Source organism: Miniopterus schreibersii (assembly GCF_964146895.1).
Source record: "Miniopterus schreibersii genome assembly, chromosome: 8".
Lineage (NCBI taxonomy): Eukaryota > Metazoa > Chordata > Mammalia > Chiroptera > Miniopteridae > Miniopterus > Miniopterus schreibersii.
Window position 1 is genome coordinate 46,772,570 of NC_138109.1, and position 20,958 is coordinate 46,793,527.

The 20,958-nt window shown below is 40.7% G+C and overlaps 2 protein-coding genes across 7 annotated transcripts in view; one reads left to right on the top strand and one right to left on the bottom strand.

Annotated features, from left to right (window-relative positions):
* TNNI3K (TNNI3 interacting kinase) overlaps positions 1-20,958 on the top strand; it is a 255,436-nt gene that overhangs the window by 179,101 nt on the left and 55,377 nt on the right. For 5 of the 6 annotated variants that reach the window (XM_081144739.1, XM_081144743.1, XM_081144741.1 and 2 more), the window contains one exon: positions 776-885. The exons of the other annotated variant lie outside the window; for it this stretch is intronic. In XM_081144739.1, coding sequence (XP_081000865.1) covers positions 776-885 — 110 coding nt within the window. The remainder of the gene's footprint in view (positions 1-775; positions 886-20,958) is intronic. 6 annotated transcript variants of the gene reach the window in all.
* LRRC53 (leucine rich repeat containing 53) lies at positions 6,154-20,132 on the bottom strand (the record flags this gene model as incomplete). The annotated part of the gene is given in 5 exon segments (XM_081144328.1): positions 6,154-6,327; positions 6,329-8,529; positions 11,149-11,664; positions 16,590-17,405; positions 20,045-20,132. Coding segments are annotated over 5 exon segments (3,795 nt in total).

The following is a 20,958-nucleotide window of genomic DNA, read 5'->3' on the forward strand; positions in this document are numbered from 1 at the left end:
GATACAAAATGTGTTTAATAAAAGTAGCTACAAGCTTGGTTTCCAAGGGAGTATAGAAATCACTGGTTGCAGAGCAGAAAAATAATCGGCAATCAGTAATCTGCAACGAAGTCCCAAGAATGATAACACAGTAATGGGGAGTTTGAGATGAGCAATATTCAGAAATCCAAACAGGCAGGCAACACTAGGGCGTTCAATCAATGAATGGTATTAGCTAAAAAGATGGATGTGAAGTGTCTGACAGAGGCTTTATAAATATTAAAAATGAAAACCCTAACATTCTTGTAACCAGTCATGGGATTTAAGCTTAAAAAATAATATATATTTCCCAAGGTATTCAAAGTGCAAAGTTCAGTGGCACCCCAAGCCTTGCTGTGTATATAGTGTAAGCCCGTTCACCTGAGATTTATGGGGTTGTACAGTCTGGTCCAATCTGCCTCTCAGTCTTTACATCCTGTATCATCGCGTGCATACCCCGTGTTTCAGACACACGCACTCAATGACTTGCTACTTGCATGTCCTTTGTATGTTCCTTTGCTCCTGTGCATATTCCTTCCGCTCACTATGTGTTGAATGAACAACCAAATGAATGAATTTATAAACTTATGGTATCAGATTATCCAATGTTTTGTTTAAGCTTTAAAAAAAATACATAGAGTTCTTTTTGACTCTCTCCGGATGAGGCACAGATTGACGCTTGATGACTGTTGCCTGTTCCTATGTTTCTGGACGCGAATATGCGAATCTCAACACTGACGTGCCCGTTTGGTTGCAGCGGCCGCGGCGGCAGACATGGCTTACCACCACATCAGGCCGCCCATCGGCTATTCCATTCCCAAGCCCATATCGTCTCTGCTGATGCGAGGGTGGAACGCATGTCCTGAAGTGAGTCATTTTTTATTTCCTCTTAGAAAACGTGTTATGGTCAAAATCTGCCATGAGTAGTGTAACACCGAAGTCTTCTCTCGGCGTGTATTTTAAGACTGTCAAGGCGGGAAGACCGATCTGCCTTCTGCTCTTTAGTCTCTAATTGCCTCACGAAGCCTGAGTACCTCATATTTCTTTGCTGCTGCTCTCTGATTTTGAAATGTTTCTCACAACTGATTAGTAAAAGAAAAACCAGGGTATGACAGATGATTCACACTCTCATCTCAGCTGCAATTTTATTAACTACGCTTCAGCCACACTTAGTCATTTTCTAAAGAAAGTAGTTTGGCCCAAGATGGGTTTGTGCGGGATTGTCACCAGAGCCAGGCCTTCGGGCAGAGGCCCAGGACACGCGGTCCTTACAGCACTGGCTCCAGCAGGAGGCGGGAGACCTGGTCCCGGTTCTTCTCTGACTCAGCGTGGCTTTGATAAAGTGGTTAAAAGCATAGATTTAGAGTCCAAATGAAGGGATTGATGTTATGGAAGGGTTAAGTAAAGTACGATATGTAAACAGTGGGGGGAAAAAACCATTTTTAAATATGATCAATGATCTAAGAGAGTAGAGGGAAATAGCCACGTAATTCCAGAATGAAATTGCAGACCCTCTGTCTACAGGAGAGGGTTTTTCTTATTTGTACCAGACAGATTGATATCTACTTTGTCCTCAGAGACTGACAAAGGAGGAGATTCCACAACGTCTCTCCTGAGAGCACGGTTTAGTGCAGTGTCTAAGAGTCCCCCTGCCAGTATGTTTTGTTATCTATTGAAATCCTTGTGTCTGGACGTCAGTCCACATCGATTCTGCTGAGTGGAGGGAATTAGTGTTCATTCTTCACACTGGAGATCCTTATACATAAAAGCCTAATAGCTCTTATTCATCCAGCTCCAACCATCCTAGTTATTACTGTCCTTTTCTCATAGGTCCTTGTTTCTAATCCTTCCCAGGCACTTTATCTCTCTTTGACAGAGAAAGGAGCAGAAAAAGGGAGGCTTTTGTTATCTCAGAAAGCATCTCACAGTAGGAGAAATAGAATAAGCCCCAGTCCAGATGTTTGGAAGGAGAAAGCAACTTTCCCATTCATTTTCAGAAAGCAAAACCCAGAACAAGTCAATACCCAATCCCACAAATGTACGGGGAACTCTTATGAAGAAAAATGAAGATTATTATGGGACATGAATTGAGTATCTCAGAAGAAATAACCTCTACTCTTGACCACTTAATCTGACAGATTACGTATTTATTTGTGTAGAATCTTCTCTCACTACCAGAATGTTAGCTCCATAAAGGCAGGGACTTGTTTTATTTGTTCATTTTGTTCTGTTTGCTGTTATCATCCTGACACCTAAAATCATTCCTAGCAGATACTCAAAAACATTTCTTGAGTAAATGAATGAATATCACTATTGCTTATCAGTGCCTCCCATCATCTCATCTGGATATTGATGTCCAGAACAACTTGTCTTAAAAATTACATAACTTAAGGTAGTTTGGGATAAGCTTTCCTTGTCTCTCCATATGAACCTCCGGTAGGTTTTCTAGAAATAAGTGTGCCAAGTACTTAATCCAGAATCTCCTTCTCTATGTGGGATGGGAACTGTTTCAAGGTATAACATAAAATAACAGTCCAGGAAATTCCCTTTGCTTGTATAAACTGACTTTTCATGATTATAGATAAGGGACATATGGAAGTTTTAATTTGGAGATAAAAACAAGTCATTGGAAGTTCCAAAAGTATTTGGGGGTTAGAATGGATACCATAAGCAACAGATTGGGAAATGATAAAGAAAACTAGAAGAGAGCCAAAAGAGGGAACAATAAGATTTAGACACACACACACACACACACACACACACTAAAAGGCCAAAAATCTAGTACTTAGTGGAGAGGTTTTATTGCTAAGCAGTGAAAACTATCAAGCATAGGTCTGGGCTCTGGGGCCGAGGTTCAGGGGAGAGAATGGGGAGAAGGCCGAGTGGGAGAGCAGAGCCTCTGATTGGCAACGTCCAGGCGTGTCGGTCAGGGGGCCCTGGCTCGGTCGCGGCATCCATCCCAGCATTGCGAAATTGATCTTCTGCATGTTACATGTCTGAGTCGCCATTACATGGCCCAGTAAGGTCCTTACCTTGTCAGTAGGCTGAGTGGCGAGGAAAAGGGAAATAATGGGCAAGTTTTCATTCTTTTCTTCAATAATTATTTATTGAGTCTCTACTATTTACAGCCCTATGGATAGGTGCTGGGGCTCTATGAAGAAGATATGCTCTTGATGGAGTTTAAGACCTAGTGGTCAAACGGAGGTTAACTGGATAAACACATTAATGGTTTTATAATTACAAGCTAAGTCTGGGCTGCTAAAATAAAGGAAAACAAGATTAGATGAGAATTGCATTCTAAAGAATACTAGCAAGCCGAAGACATAGAGCTACCGTAGGTCAGGTAGGGCTTCCTGGAAGAAATGACACGTGAGCTGAGATCATAAACGTAAATAAGAGTTTGCTGAATGAATGTGTTTGGTGAGAGAGAAAAACAGTCCCCAAAAGTGAGCATGTGCAAATTTGTTGTGAGAATACACAAGGGAAAGACTTAGTTATTGAAACATTGTAGCCACCAAGGGGTTAAATCTTTGTACCAGGCAGCATGTGAAACAAGTTCATCTTTAGATCTAAGACACCAACATCATGCTATCCTGGTCATTATTTTCTAGATTATCAACTTCTTGATTCATTTTTTCTTTTAAAGTCTATTTTTGCCTCAATTCTTGAATTGGAAGCACATTATCGTTTCCTATGTGTGTCTTCTTTGTCAAGACCCATAAAGATAAAGCATGATCAAGACACATAAAGATAAAAGAAAATGAGAATACCAGCCTATTGGAGATGGGAAATGCTTATTGAAAAACAGTGAGAGGTGGGAGAAAGTCCTCACAGTAAAATGGGATCCAATTTTGGAAAGCCTTGGAAACCAGAATAGGAAATCTGGACATGAAATTATCAGCAAGTATATTTTCTTCACTGCTTCTCTAAAGCAGTGAAGAAATATGATAAATGTAATTTTTTTGAAAATTCATCTGAGTTTGGTATGAAGGATTTATTCCCTTGAAGAAGTGTATGTAGTTCCATAGTGAGGCAGGCACTGAATTATCTCCCAGTGTGAACTGGAATAGCTAAGCATTGTTTCTTAATGTGTGGGCTACTTATTACCTGCTCCAGATTACCCCGCAATGGGTGTTAAAACGAAGATTCTGGAGCCCTATTCTAAATCTATTGAATCAAAATCTCTGGGATGGAGCTGGGAACTTTGCATTTCAACAAACACCCCAAGTAATTTGTGCCCAATAAAGACAAAGAACGAGTGGGCTGAACAGAAGCAAAAGACACTGAAGTCAGAGCATCCAGCTGGGCCGCTACTGCAGTAATCCAGTTGATTACAACACAGAGACTATAATGGTTACCATGGGGATTCAGAAGCAGGGGTAAACCTGAGAACTACTTCAAAGGAAAAATAACATCATAAAGAGGTGAGAGACTGGATTTAGGAAATGGAAGAGAGAAAAGAGTCCTGGAGCACTGTCCTCCCTGACTCTGAGAGGCGGCGAGTGACCAGAGCACTCATTAGGCCCGTACCTATCAGGGGTATTGTTGGCAGTGAGAGAACAAAACTAAGAGCTCTGCATGAAGGTGAAGGTGCTTAAAAAAATAAGAAAAGGAAAAAAAAGAAAAGATAGCTAACAAGAAAAAAAGTAACCTGGTACACAGAACTGAGGGAGCTGTCAATTAGAATAAAGTTATTGTGCAAGAAGGCGGCATAGACGCTCCTCTCACCTGTAAGGTGCTTAACAAAATGAAGTGGGAACCGGGGCCGCAGACAGATGGCATGGGATTTAAGCTCAAGCAGAGAGTCTGAACAAAAAAAGTGGGGAAAGGAGTTGAAGTTACAGCCGAGAAAATTTTGAATCCAGGGAGAAAAGGGAAAGAAGAGAGGTAATAAAGTTAGGGACTTTCAAAATAAGAAAATTGTCATTTGCTGGCAATTTTGAATCAGAAAGAAAACAGGAGGCAGGTGGAGCATGTAACCATTATTTACATTGTTCTAATAGGCTTTTAAGCTTTATAATATTACCAAATGTAAATATATAGATACAGAGACCTAGACAGATAGAGAGCTGAAAAGGAAGTTAACTGTCTTTGCAACCTTCTTTTTTTCCAACTAGGAAATGTAAAAATATGCTATACCTTAAAGGTATGCTTTCAACAGTTTCCTGGGATATTAATAAAATTATTTGAGTACACTGCTTTCTTTGAAATAAGTGTGGCATTGAATGAGAGATGTTTATTCTGCTATTAGTTTTAAATCTAATATTTATAAGCACATTCAATTTCTGTGCACAGAAAGAGTACTCACACCAAACAATAGTGGCATGCTAAATTCAAGAGATCAAACCTTGAAAGCTTATATGTTAATGGGTTATTTAGTTTTCAAAATCTTACGTTAATAACAACTGGCAATAAAGCTCCTTAAAATTCCTTTTGTTCAGGATCCATTGTGTTGATCTTGAAGCTGTTTGTTCTTCTAAAATGATTGAAGCCGAGATCTCCACCTAGTGGGTTTATAGGATTTTACAGGTTTTATAGAAATCCTTAATTTTTTTTTTTCTCTTAGAGAATTAACAGGTTCTAAAGATTTCTACTTAAGACCTAGCATAATTGTTAACAGAACAGTCAAGAATGGTTGAAATATACCAATATGCATATCAGCTAGACTACAGTTAACAAGCAAAGCTCAATTTTTATTTTCATACCATAATTAGGAAAGCAGATCAGGCACAAATGTGAATATATAATCTCTGTAGCAAGCAATATTGTAATGCCACTAATTGAGATATGTATAGTAATTTCCATAAAATAAACATCAAGTGTAAATCTGCTCAAGTCCTTTTTTCGTCTTTAATCTTTCATTTGCTTAAAGCTTTTTTTTTTTTTTTTTTTTTAATTGTCTTTCTTTCCCAGGCCTAGGCAAAACTTTCCTTCCCGTTTTCCCATTCCTCAGAGAAGAAAACTCAATTAATTGTGTCAAACATATCTTGTGGCTCCATCTTTGATTTTTGCATTCTATTTAACCAGGTACTTCTATTTCATTGATAACAAAGAGTTGCTGAGGATATTTTTTCTCCAAAATAATGCATTTGAAATGCATGCAAACGCTGGGGTTGTGTGTCGTATTGAAGAAAGCTAAAGTAGGAAATTATTATTATTTGAGTAATTTTGTTCACTTTGTTCTGCCTCTAAAAGTGATGAATTCCAGTGTTCAGCAGATGGTGGATACAGTGTATGTTTTAGAGCAGAGTTTTCAGCCTCATTTATTCTTCCAGGAATTAGAGGCACCTCATTTTCTGCCTCAAAGCTAAATGTCTTTTAACTGTGGTAAGAGGGGAAGTGCTTCATGTGTCTCCACTGTCACCGCGCCTTCTCTGGGTGCACTGTTATCTTTATCTGGTTGAGGATTTTGAGCCTGTCTCAAATCATGCATGTTACTATTTATTTGAAGATCTATTTCACTAGGAGGTAGTCTATTTGCAGTTTCATGGGAGTTCATGATACTCAAATCCTCAGCTGTGACTGTCGTCTCAACAGAACTTGAACCATATAATGTAAGAGTTTTACTTTTTCCATTTTCCCAAGTTTGCTGCTTTTCTTTGGCAGTGCCTTTTAAGGTCATCTGTCTGGTCTGGGTTAACGCACTAGAATTTGCCTTGCTGTCTTCGGGCAGTTTTCCCTCTTCTTTCCCTGCTATTTTTATCTCTGGCACTTCAGTGCCATCATTTCTGGGCAGTGCATTTGTGCGATCCGTTTCTTTTTTGCTTCCCTTGGTTAGATGCCAAATGGCTTGAGTACTAAGAGAAGTACCGATATCCTTGGGAAGTTCTATTCTATTTTGGTACGGAATAAAATTCGTGTTCATAAATGCTAGGTTGTCCTTGGACTGTGTTCGGGGAAGGAGAGAGGAATCATACACTTCGGTTTGAGGAAGTGTTTTTCCTGCATCAGCCCCCTCATCCATAATACAGCTTTCCATAATTGGATGCGGTATTTTGGGTTTTGTCGTTAGTGTTTTTTCTTCGTTTCCAAGTTGTTCATTACTTGAGTGTTGCACTGCATGTTGCAACATTTGACTTTGATCTACAGTATGTTCCTTGTAGGTGTCAGTCTTGTGGACATCAAGTTGTGTTTGATTTTCCAGGGACGGAGGATACTGGTTTAGCTCCCTGGGCGGAGATTTGTTCTGCTCCGTGTGCTCAGTGGGCTCCGCTGCACCTTGCTCAGGGGCCCCCCAGGAATGGCAAGATGCCAAAATGTCACTTCTTGTATTTTCCCCAGAAGCTGGTAAATAACTAGAAGCTACCAATGTGAGGCGAGTTGCACCTTCCGTTTGCTCAGCTGAGAATGAAGAGTGTGCGGAGCGTGTGTGCCTGTGCTCAGCTGCCGTGGGTGCGAGCCCGGGCAGCGTGGCTGGGCGTCCATCAGGAATGTGACCGGGAGGGGGACAGCTGCCTTCCACGGAGCTCGGGTTGACTACAGATACGCTGCTAGCACGGAGCCGAGGAGCCTTTTTAGGGTGCTTTTTGTAATATGGGACCTGATTCCGGGCCTGTTTGAGAGGCAGCCTCTTTGAAGTGATTGCAACATAATTGTTACTCTCTGGCTTCTGGGAAAACTCTGCAGATGACGGGAGGTTTATTTTGGCTCCTTTCTCAAAAGCTTTGGATGCATGATTAGCAGGTAACAATACTTGTTTGCGTTTCTTTGGGAGTTCCAACAAGGACTTTTCTGGATGGACTCTGACTTTTCTAAAAGGGTGTAAATTTAATTTTATCCTTAAATTTTGCTTTTTAATTTTCCCTCTGGGGTAAGATTGATCAGTTCTCCTTTTTTTCACAATCTGTGTATCAGTAGGCCATTTTCCTCCTTCCTTTCTCTCTTGAGGACTGCTACATTTTTTGAGATTCAAGTTGGTCAGGTGGTTACTTTGATTTTTCTGCTCTTTGGAATGGGTCGATGTTTTGGATGACATCACCAGTCTATTTTTTTCAACTAAACCAGCATCATGGAAGCTAGCACTCTTAGGGGAATGCGTTTTCTTGATATTTGTTGATGACCCCGATAACTCCATGTTGTCCTCACTCGTGAGGAATTTTTCTATTGCTCTATAAATTTGGATTTGCTCTTTCTCGGACTTCGAATATTCTCGACGATTTAGCTGCTTTGCTTTTGCATAATCATTAAATTGGTCATAGGGCACATATTTGCAGATAAGAGAATTGTTTGGCTGAAAATACCTAGGCCTGCTCCATTTTAACAGTTCATAGGGATCATCAGAGTTTGATCTATGTTTTTGTGAGATCTTTTGTGCATAGTGTTCCTCGGGCTCACAAGGCTTGGATGATGAGCTTGTAATAAAATGTCGCTGTCGGTGAGGTTGTAAGCCTTTGTCTTCTATTCCTATTGGAGGCTGCCATGATTCATTTGTTAGGTGCTTTTCAAGACTTTCTCTTGCCAAGGCTGAAGCGGATGTTGCATATCTTCTACTCAATGTGTCACTGCTGATATCTGCGGAACAATAAATGCAGGAATTTAACACTGAGCAGCGTTTTATGACCCCAACCAAATAGATGCTCAGAAACCTTATCAAAGGTATAAAAATGATTCCTCTGATTATGGCAATTCTTGAATGTTTTTAAATTTTTAACCAAACCCACAGAGGACGTTTGGCAATTGGGTGTGTTCACAATAACACACTCTATGGCCACATTTTAATCAGTTGGAATGCTGACTTAAAAGTTGTGGAATTAGGAATAAAAATGTTCAGGGTTATACATCTTCTGATTAGTTATAGGTTAAGTTAGCTTTAAATACAAATAATGCTTAAATATTTTCCAAATAGTCTCAGTAATTTTTTCTGCATCCGCTTCTCAGTTGGAACTAAATACTAGAAAAAACATGATACACTATTGAGTAGTGTCCAAGTTTCAACAACAAAAGAAAAATGCTTGTGATACTCTCGGATCCATCAAAGCAGAGACTGTGCCTGTTTTATGCCCCAACACTTAACCTGGTATTCATTAGGTATTTGTTAAGTGAATAAGTATTTTAGAATATGGCCTGGGCTATGTTACAAAAATCTGTCTGGGACTTTTACATGGTGCAGGTTAATGATACATGTTAAAAAATATTAATGACAAAAATATTACTAAGAGCCAGGCATTGTGCAAAATATTGGACATTCATTATCTCATTTAATAATCACAAGAATCCTGATCCATTGGACAATTCTTATTATCCTATCGCTTTTACAAATGAAGAGACTAGCTCAGAGAGGTTGAATGTTTCCTCCCAGTCACGTGTCAGCTCAATGACATGGGCAGAACTTGACTCAGGTCTTTCTGACACTAAACCCTATCCTCTTAGCCACAGTGCATACTAAGTTTAAAATGACATCTTATCATTGTACTTTCTCAATTTTGTGAAATTGCTTTATCCAGAGGAAGAAAGAGGAATTTCTGTTCAACGATAGAAAGGAAGAAGTGAACTAAACCTCTGACTAGCACCTAATATTATCTAACATCTGCCTTCAACTTTCTGGGTGACCTTGGAGAAGCCACTTACTCTCTGGGTATCAGAAGATTAGACTAGATGGAAGCTTTATGTGGATATAACTTTAGGCGAGTATAAAATTTATGTGGTTATAAAATTATTCTGGGGAAAGAGTTTGTAGCCTTTGTCAGATTCTAATAGAGTTTTGTGACTCAGAGATAAATATGAAGAATGATTTGACTAGATCATCCTTAAAGTTAGAAGACGCAATCAGAGCGATGCTGCCTCCTCCTGACGTCTGCTCTGGAGCAGGTATGGCTTTGGTTGTTTTCTCCTCAAATTCCTGTCCTCTCCAGGTTTAGTACAATGGCTGGCATGTAGCAGGATTTCAAATCTTTCTGGAAAGTAATTGCGTCGGTTTGGCCAACCAGTGTTCTCTGTGTGGAACAAGGGACTAGGTTTTAAATGGTTCAGGGACCATATTGCCTTCAGTGTAGGATCCAAGATTATCACAGAGAAGTTAAGGCATTGGGCAAAGCTAAAATAAAACATGTGGCTCAGGTCTGATTCTACTGAAAGGCTAAGAGCTTATTTTTTAATAAAATAAACCAGTCTGATCTGATTTTTATGGCAGATGTTTCTTTCCTCAGCCATTCCTCTTTTGAGTCAAACCATCAGTCAAAACCAGAAACTGGGAATGCAGTGGAATAAATCCACACCCTGCTTCATGCTACATGTGAAATAACATACAGCTTTATTATTTTCCAGTTGTCCCCAAACCCATCCTTAGGGCCAGATCCCCATGGTAGGAACTTCCTGGTGCAGTGCCTCTGTCATTCATATTCTGAGAGAAAGCTCTGCCTGTTGTAAACCAATTCAGATAAATGACAGGAGCCTCTTTACAGAGCCGCTGTCAAAGTTTTCACTGCTGAGCCTGAAAGCATCGCCTTACTATGCAGGAATAAAAAGGAAGACATTTAATTCATTGCCTCCACCTAAATATTGACATCGCCCAATGTACAGTGGGGAGATGTCACGGCCAGATTCGCTTGGCTCCCAACATGGGACAATGAATTAAGTCCTGACTTTCCCTGGACTGGGAAGTTATCATCCCTGACAGCTCAGCAAGCAAAGTATGTGTCTTGACATCATTCCTGAAATGAATCACTAGCATTAGAAGGCCCATTCTTCTAACATGTCATGCTCTGGGAAGGTTGCTTACTGCAGAATTGGCATTAGAGCTCGAAGGAGGCTGGAATGGGAGCCAATATTCAGACTCCCATAAATCTTAACAGCACTATCGCTATTTAAAAGGGTTCTTTTTATTATTTTTTTTAAACATTGTTAGGTGTTGGATTACAAAATTCACTTTACAACAGGCACAAGAAGTACTCTCAGCTCCTGAGGGTGGGGAATCTCCATCTATACCTCACCCCAAACACACATGCACACACAGACATGCACACAGACACACGCACACAGACACACACACACACACACATACACACACACACTGTGTTTTAAGGAATAGACTGGTGCTACAATGATTTTTATTCTTCTGCTGAGGAAATTAAAAGAGTCTACCTCCTCCAGAGGAATTTAAACAGTAGGATTTTCTCAAACAAGACAACTCACCTATTGTTCTTGTTACATGCTGTGGCCGAGTTTGAGCTTGGACTTCCCCAGGCTCGAGATTCCTTCGATTTTCAGCTCTCTTTGGACAATATCTTGCAAGTAAGCCTGCTTCATTAAAAGCTGCCATGTTCCCAGGAGGCTCTGAACATCCTGACTGCAGCAATCTGCCACCAAGGCAGACCAAAGTGCTGTCTGCCTCCTGATCCTTCCCTTTCAGGTTTCTAAATGGTCCGTCAAGGGCTGTGGACCCAGAGGTCAGTGCTGCTTGATGGCTGTTTCCCTGTAAAAGTGGCATTTCCTTTCTGGACCCCGCAATGGACATGACCTTTATCTCATTTTCCTGAGTTAAGTGGCAGTTACAGTATCCCTTAGCATGGTAATTTCTTGCCTCATGAGCACACAGGGATTCACCAAAGGTTCTGCAACAAAGGTTTTCTGATGTGTGTTCACTTGCTTTGCCTTGTTGGAGTTTCCAGTTAAATACAACTAAGCCTAGGCAAGTGAGACCAACAGCTCCTGTGACAAACAGAGAGACCATTAAAAGATAACATCATAGGAAGAAACATATAAATCACCAAATGTGAAGCCCACAGATACTAAGGTTAATGGCTTAAAGGGCATCGGAATGGATGGGAGTCCTATCACCATGTGGGAAAATATCAGTTCAGACAGAGGCTATATTATCGATATGTTAGGTTTTCTAATTTGGATCTTTACTTTGTGTCTATTAAAAATGATAAGAAACAACACCATCTGGAATGCCTTTGGTAGAAAGAGGCTTTTTTCATGGACTAAAATTCACTCGATAAAATAATTCCTGCATTAGAATTCCTTTTCTGCCTAGGGGAAACCAGTTTAATTCCAAATTTCCTGTTTCTTAATCCCATAGTCAATCCCCCAAATAGTCCATGTTTAGTATATACCCTGAAATTATCATATACCATAACCTCTTCCTCAAAAAAATTTTTGATTGTACATGGTATTGTTATATTTTGAGCATCCCTAAAGACTCACCCCCTGGCTCAGAACACCTCATTGGCTTCAGTCATAAAGCCGAACTCCTTGATATTCCAGACTTGGTGTAACCTGGCTATGACCACCCTTCCTAGCCTTGCATTTCATTATTTTTCACATTCAAACACTATTTTTCATACTCTTTAATTTATTAGTCTTAAAATGTACTTCTAAGCCTTTGTGTATGCTCTCGGTGATGCTCGTAATACTTTCTCCTACCTCTGCTCATTTGAATTTTAGTTACTCTTTAAATCTAAATCAGTACTTCCCAATGTATTGATAAATTTGCTGTCTTTTTTTGAGTCTTGCAAAGATCATTCCCTTCTATGAAATTCCACAACAAAATGACTAACATCTAAGTTAGAATGCCTGGTATTGTCATTTCCTGTTCTATGTAGGTGTAGATTATCCTCTGAATAAAACTGTAAAGGTGATGTTTCTCAGACTCAAGTGTGGAGTCTAACTTGTTTCTCCCTTGTTGTTTCCTATCTTAACAAATTCCATCACCATCATCAACCACCTAGATGTTCAAACCAAAGTCTCTGAGTTATACCTCAACTCTCTCTATATCACAGTGACTTCCTTTTTTCTTAGCATCTAAAACAGTTTAAAATTTTTTGTTCACTTACTAATTTTCTTCTTCACTGTCTGTCCTTCCTTGCTAGAATTAAGCACTGTGAGAAAATGGACATTTTCAGTTTCATTCAACACCCTATCTCTAGTGCTCATAACTCTGGCACAGAGGAGGCACTTCAGAAATGTTTATTGAATATTCTTAAATAAACAGAAGGAATGCTGTTTATGAATTCTAATAATGAAAAGGGCTGAGTGGTCTGATCTTACAAATCCCCACAATAGTGATCAGGAAGACATGATGTTAGTATCAATTGATTTAGGAATGCTGTATCCTAAGTCCAACTCCGCCTATAAACTTGCTGTGTGACCCTGGGCAAGTCTGTTCCGTCAGAGACCTCAGTTCCCTGACTCTGGAAAGGAGGACATATCCAGATGAATGAGTGATCTGAAATGTGAGTGAGATGATAGCATCCTAGGCTCATTGGTTGACTGCATCGTGCCTGGTTCTCTCCACTGCAGACAACTTTAATGAAAACGTGAAGATATTTTTGAACTTGAAAGAAAAGGGAAGGTGTCAGACATGGTTGTTTCTTTTTTTTCTTCTGTTAAAGATTAACTAAAAAGAATGGCATTTTCTGGTCAAATCCCCCAAACTGTGCATAGTTTACTAGGTCTTGAGGTCTTATAAGTCTCACTTGAATTTGTTTGACAGTACCCTCTTGGAGAGTGCTGTAACATATTGACATAATTTAATTTCTATTAAAGTCACAACCTTATTTAAAAGTAGTAGCAAAGTTTAGATCAGAATATTTTTACTGCCAGTTCTTAGAGTTTGATTTGTTCCAAAGGAGGTCTTTGGTTTTTAAATGTTAAAAATGTATGAAAATAATAAAATTTTGAAACACTGTCTCTCTTACATGGAGTAAGAAAACTCAGGATCCAAAGCTTTGTCCTGACACTTTTCTTGGGCAAGTTTTCTAACCTCTTTGAGCCTTATTTTTCTTCTCTTCCAAATGGGGATAATTAATACCACCCAGAGGTTAAGTGGCATAATATATGTGATATGTTCCATGCAGTGTTTCACTATAGAAAGGTTCAATGAATAGTAATTGTGGTTTATGCTTAGGATCGCTGGTGCTGTTTGGGTTTTGTATTGTTTAATAAGGTCCTACAACACTCAGCTGTTAGGTTAAAAAAAAAATCCAAAAAACGAGTCATGAAGAGAACATTTTGCATGGCTGATGCAGGTACTAAGCCAAACAACAAAAGAAAGAAAGATCTAAATTTTCTTAAATACATGCATCAGCCATCGCAATGGGAGTAAGCATAATCTGATTATAGGGTAAAGTTTCCCTCTAACTGTGTCGATTGGCAAGGGGCACACTGTTGATATTAGAACTATGTCTGCACCGCATCACCAGTCAGGGATGGTCGTTTTCCATTTGTGCAGAGAGGAGAAGCAGCCAATGAAGCTTGTAGGCAGAGTGAACGTGCTACTAAGAAGATGGTTGAATTTTCATTGCCATGGGCATTGTTGCTATTTTTGAAAAGGGTTCTGACAATCTTTCTGAGTTAGAAAAATGAAACAAAGCAAAATTAATGATAAGTTCTCACTGAAGTATTAAAAACACTCTACAACTTCATGAAACCTTTCTCTTTTTATCCATCAGGTGACAGAATAAGGAGTGTCAAGATGTCAGTGTTTGGTGCCAAATAACCACCTATTACTTTTGAGTTAGCTGAATATGATTATTTATATTATGTTGAATTGTGATGACTTATCTATCGCTGAGAAAGAAAATGGGACCAAAGGCCAAATTAGAGTTCTAATATACAACCTAGAGGTAGAGAAAAGTGACCATCCTTTTATTTCAGAAGGAACAGAATCCTAATGAAAAAAACTGATATCAAAAGTCAGAATTTTTTTAAAAGGAGGTTTTTTTAAAAAAACAAAACAGTATCTTTAAATTTACTCAATGAAAGTTACATTATTATAATTTCACACACTTAGCAAAACATGCCAGTAGTTATAGTTATAATTTATCAGAATTTATTCATGTATATTAAACTTCCTATCATTTTGACGAACTCTTTGGAATCTTTTGAATTTGTATCTTTCTCTACACTAATGCAAAGTTGTTAAGGTAGCAAAATCTTTTCTAAAACTGGATAGGAAATGTACCTAGAAGATATTGAAAATTAGTGTTATAATATTTCCAAAGCTATGTCCTACAAAATGTAATTCAGTGAAATCCTCTGTGACAAAAAGAGTTTATGGTCAATAAGTTTGAGAAATGCTCTATATTGTATCTTCCTGTTAGATTCATAATGTTCATTAGCAGATGAAAGGCCATGAGAAATGCTTCAGTAAAGAAGCCCGTTTCACTTTGCTTAATCCAACATTGCCCACACCTATTTGAACCCCACAACATAGTGCTTATATGTGCACCTGTGTTTGTATTACATATCTATTCATTATTTCCTAGAATTTGTATGCTAAGAAGCATGTTTAAAGAAAAACTATCTGCTGCCCTATTGCTTCCGTCTTTTACGGTAAATTATTTCTTAGCACATATAATTACTGACATGGTTGCATAGTTTTTAAAACAATTTGTCTTTCTGAGGAGATTTGAATTGACTTCCAAGTGAGTTTGATTGCTGCTAGTGGTAGTTCCTTTGTTTAGACCTGATGCTGGTCTCCATTTCTACTGATTACAAGTAAAACTTAGAAGTTAAAAATCTGATGTTCAGTTAATTTGCTGGAAATCTGCTGTGGAATGATTATTTATAGTTCATATTCAAAATACATCACTTCAGCCCTGGATGCAAGCCTCTGGTCTTCCAGCTTTGGGGAAGCCTCCTCCTAACACACACACACACACACACACACACTTCTCATCACCATGGTTACCACAGGTACAAAGGATTTTACAATGCACTGCAAGCATAGGGGGAAAACATACACTGAGGTAGATAACGCAAGAAATCTCATGAAGATTTTGTCTTCCACTAATGACACCACACATCACTTTATTTCATTCATTCAGTGAGATGACAGTTGATGCATAATTTAAATTTTTATAAAATTACCATAGAAGATTTAAAAGGTTGAGTCTTATCCTCTCCTTAGTCTGTGAAGGGATGGAGCAAGTTTTTGAAAGAGACAAACAGAAATCTTAGAATTCAAAACCCCAAACTGGAGAAAATCAAGACACAGAGGGGTCAAATGACTTTCCCAAAGTCACACAGCAAGTAAGAGCCGAGCCAGGATTCAAACCTGGCCAATCCCACTGCAGAGCTCTTGCACTTCATCACTGTGCTCCACAACCACTGTAGAGCAGGGTGCGCATGACTGTCATCATAGCATCTCCTGGTGCACCCGGTAAAGCCCACTGACTCTTACTACAACACAGAGGGGCACACGTATGTAAGTGCCTAGAAGAAACAAACTATCTCTCGTAACTTTCTGAATCCCTGTCTCCCAGCATCTTGACGAACGCACCAGGAGTCTTCAGCATATGGGCTCTTGATAAACTATAGATACTATTCCTTCATCACAAACAAGGATACTGACGTCCAAACAGTACATTAACTTATTCAGGATCTGGGTTCTAGTTACACCAGGATTAGAGCTTTTGAATTCCCGGGCGAGGTCATTTCCTTTATGTTAGACAGCTTTTCTGCAACCTGTGCCAGATCAGCTAACCCCCTCCCGCCTCTCCTGACACACTCTGCCTTGTGCAAGCCCTGTCGAACTTCCCCGACTGCCTGCGAAAGGCGTCATTTAGTGCGTGTGGAGCATGTGGCCAAGAGGGGGGTTGGAGAGGAGGCTGCACCTCCTCCTGGCCTACCTGCAAAGCCCAGGACAGTCAGCAGGGCCACATCCTGCCCCGGGAGGGGCGGGCTCCTGTCCTTCAGGGCCGCGGTGCGGTTAGTGGCCGGGGCCCCGCAGTCGGCGTCCGCCAGCCTCAGCACGCTCTCGGCCCCCGCCGGGGCGGCGGTGGGCGGCTGGCAATTTAGGTCCTTGGCATTCCTGAGCTTGCGAGCAGAAGACTTAACGTAGTTTCTTAAAAACCGGGCCAAGGGGTAGAGATCGCAAGTGCAGCTCCACTGGTTCTTATCTAAGCCGAGCAGGATCAGGTGCTTCAGCGGAGTGAACACGTCGGGCATGCGGGCCAGCCTGTTCCGGGAAAGGTCCACCTGCCGCAGGCGCGGCAGCGGCCGGAAGGCGTCCTTCCCCACGTAGGAGATGAGGTTGTTGGAGAGGTCCAGGTGCCGGAGGCTGTGGAGGCCCGTGCCGCCGAAGGAGCCGGCGGTCAGCCTGGCGATCTGGTTGCCGTCCAGCTGCAGCCGCGTGAGGCGGCGCGTGGCGCGGAACCAGGAGCCGCGCAGCGTGCGCAGCGCGTTGTGGCTCAGCACCAGCTCCCGCAGGCGGCCCAGCCCCCCGAAGGTGCGGTCGCTCAGCGCCGCGCTCGACAGCCGGTTGTGCGCCAGCAGCAGCGTCCGCAGGCGCGCGAGGCCGCGCAGGGCGCCGTCCTGCACGAGCGCCACGCCGTTCCTGCTCAGGGACAGCAGCGCCACGTCGCACAGCAGCGACAGGTTGGTGCCCTCGACAGAGGACAGGGCCCCGTCCGTGAGGATTAAAACTCTCGTGGTCACCGGGGCCGCTGCGGGGGAGAAACGCACAGGGTAGAAGCCAGGGACGCACCACGGGGAGGGGAGGTCAAAGGGGAGCAGAGATAATCGATACTATTATGCCGAGGGAAGTGAGCCAGGCCGCGAAAGGCAAACACCCCATGATCTCCTTATACGTGGAATCTAAAGAACTGAATAAACTGATGGACAGAATAGATTCAGTGACATGGAAGCATGGATCAGACTGACGAATGTCAGAGGGACGGAGGGCGGGTGGGTGGAGGGGGGGAGAGTAACCAAGAATTTATATGGGTATGTGCACAACCCAAGGACGCGGACAATGGTGGGGAGAGGGACTGGGGAGGGGGGTGGGACGGGTGGAACGGGTCATTGGGGAGAAAAAGGGACATCTGTAATGTTTTAAACAACAACAACAAAATACCCTCCAAGCAATCTTATCGCCTGGGTAAGAACAATAAACAAAATGAAAATGATTCTCTGATCTCTCAGGTTAAGGGGAAGCCGGGCTCTTTATCAGAATGATGGATTTGTATATTCTTGGTTGCTGTGACATGGTTATTTGAGAAACACAAACCCATCTGTTCCTTTACATGGCAAAGTGAATTCATTGCTTGGGATCATCGTGGTGGCTGTTTCTGTGAAGGTGGCCTTTCAGGCTGCTGCTCTGCGAGGCTGTGTACTGACCTGCTCCAGCCCTGCTGGCCCAGTACAGATCCACGCAAGGGCCACACGTGTGTCTGAGCTCGCTCACCGGCTTCGCACTAGTAATGTGTGTGCATGCTGTGAGGCCCGTCATCCTTCCTTTCAAACACAAAGGTATGCGTTGGGGCTGGGAAGAGGGGGTGGGGAGTGAGAGGGAGCATTGGTTTCTGCTTTTTAGCTCCAGGCTAGAAGTTGGCAACTTGGTGAGGATCTATAGTCTCTCCAGACAGCCCGAGGATCTGTCAGTGGGGTTCTCATTATAGTCTGGGCCATCTTGGCCTCCTGTCTAATATCTGTTCCCTCCAACCAGGTCCGTCATGTGATGACAGGTGGTACTCAGGGCTTCCAACTGTTAAATCCCTTCACCATAATCACCTCCGAGTTATCACTGCTCTGTCATTAGAAATCAAAGCGTTTTAACTCAATAAAGATATATTATAATCAGGAGTTATTGTAACACATCTTTATCATGCTAAAATTGTTTTGACTGCAAATGACAGTGTCATAAGGATGGAAGAGTCCATTGTCCCTGGGAGGTCTATAGGTGATATTAGAACAATCAGCCATGAGGGAAGCAAGTCCCAATTCCCTGATGAAACTCAGACTATAGCACTGAAACAAAGATTAAAAAAATGTAAACTGTTTTCATAGTGCCTTCTTTGTAAGAGTTTCTCCCATCTCTGTAGCACGAGCAAGCTTAAGTCGTGTTTGTGGGGGTTTTTTAGTATTTATTACTGATTATTTGAATTCTGAATTCTATTCATTCCAGCCAGCTCGGCATTTTGTTTCATCATTGTTTTTGATACTGGTTGAAGGAGTTTTGTTTTTGTGGATCCCCAGTCCTCTAGGGATCTGTCAGCTCTGAGGGAGCAGACTGTTGCTTCTGTCAATTACTTCTTGTCTAGGACTAGATGGGCCTCCACTCACAAGTCATCCGTTTACTTCTTTGTGTTTATGAAATTTAACTCCACAATTTTGGCATGCTGTAAATGAGAAGGAAGATACAGAGGCACAGCAATGTAAATGATCAGTGTTCGTTTCTTATAAACATCAGCTATCCCTGGTCAAGAAAAATAAATGTGGTGAAGTCAGGAAATACAATTGAGAGGGTGGGAGTTTAGTGTTTAAGTGTTTTCAATACTGATTGGAAACAGTGTCCAACCAACTAGACTTGAAACTGTCCCTCTCCTGTCAGCGATGACAAATAATAGCTACCTCTTAATTCCCACAAAGCCAGAGGATTTTAGAAATGAAAGGAAGCATCTTCCTCCACTCCATCTTAATGCAGGCTTATTCCTGAACATTTTTCATTGGTGGAATTTATAACTTGTTTATCTTTTCTTGGATATCAGGATGTAAATCACATTCTCCTCAAATTTGTTAATAAGGTGTCTTATTAAATTGTTGACTTAAGCAAGCAATATATAATGAATACAGGCAGCGTATCTTGTTAGCATTTCTACAGCTCATTTACCACCAATAAAAAAAGACTAGACTTTCAAAATTAGATGCACTTTGATAATAATCTGTTTGCTGGTACATCACTTAATCTTACTAATGCTGAACAATTGCAGTTCAGGTTTCTGATTCATTGATATTTGTTCCAGCCAGTGGTAGAGTTCAAATCTGTACAAAACGTGGACAAAAATATAATTGATGTGATCTATTTTTTTTGTTTATAAAGAAAAGTGTAGCTGCATGAAATGGTGGCATTTTCTTGTAATAGTGAAATATCCCAATTACCTCTGGGAGCCTTCCGTTTGGTTGAGACCACCAGAAACAGGAAAATAAAATAATATTATCAGTCTTCAGTCACTATGAATGGCTTGCTTTTTAAAAGTTTACCTCTTTAGGCTGAGCTCAGAAAGCAGTCAGTACCATGAAAAGCACAACAATGAATTTACCAGGTACACTGAACACTGCTCTTTAGAGTTATTGGTGCTATTACCTACTATATAGGTTAGCTGGTGACAGAAGGTTACATCTTTGGTGCACACGGAACATGACGCAGGGCAAGCTGCCACCCACCGCAGCATGCTGGCAAAGAGCAAGAGCCATCCACCTGAAAGCAAAGCAGAGGACAGTGCACATTGCAGTGTTGGTAGTTAGGAGCTATCATTTCACTATATTTTGCTCATGAAGCCTTGTGGTGATTTTTGCCTTTTAAAGAGCATCTTGGGTTCCCATAAGATGCCAGATAAATCGCTAGAATCCTTAATTTGTATAGAATTTAAACCAAACTATTAAAGCATTTGACCATAAGTTCAGAGAGCTCACATTCAGGACACACTCATTAGTATAGATTATTAAAAGGTTAAGTTACTTTGTAAAATACTTTACAGTTCTGTTGAGTTTCATACATATCTTATTTAATTCTTTTAATGCTGCAGCTGAATTTGAGGCTGAGAAAACTGAAGTTCAGAATGGTTAATAAACTTTGGATAAACTACCCAAAGTCACATAGTACTAGATATCCAGTGTTCTTTTTAGTATGCAGAAGCTAGTCTCAGGCACTGAATCCTACATAATTACAACGGAATTATTCCTTATGGTTTTGGATGCCACACTTAGAAAGGGTGTATGCAGAAACATCATGATCACAGGCTCTACTGAGCTTTGAATTCAGCTCTGCTATTTACTGACTAGACTATTTTAGATAAATTATTTAGTTTTTCTTATTTTCTGCCTTCTCGTGTTTAAAATGGAAGTAATATATGCCTACATTACAAAGTATTATACAGTTAAATGATGTGCTCTAAGTGTTCAGCAAATGTTAAATTTCACCATTATTTTGATGCCTTTTTAACCCTCCAATTAAATATTAACACCATTCCAATTTGAAGTTTTAAAAAGCCATTCATT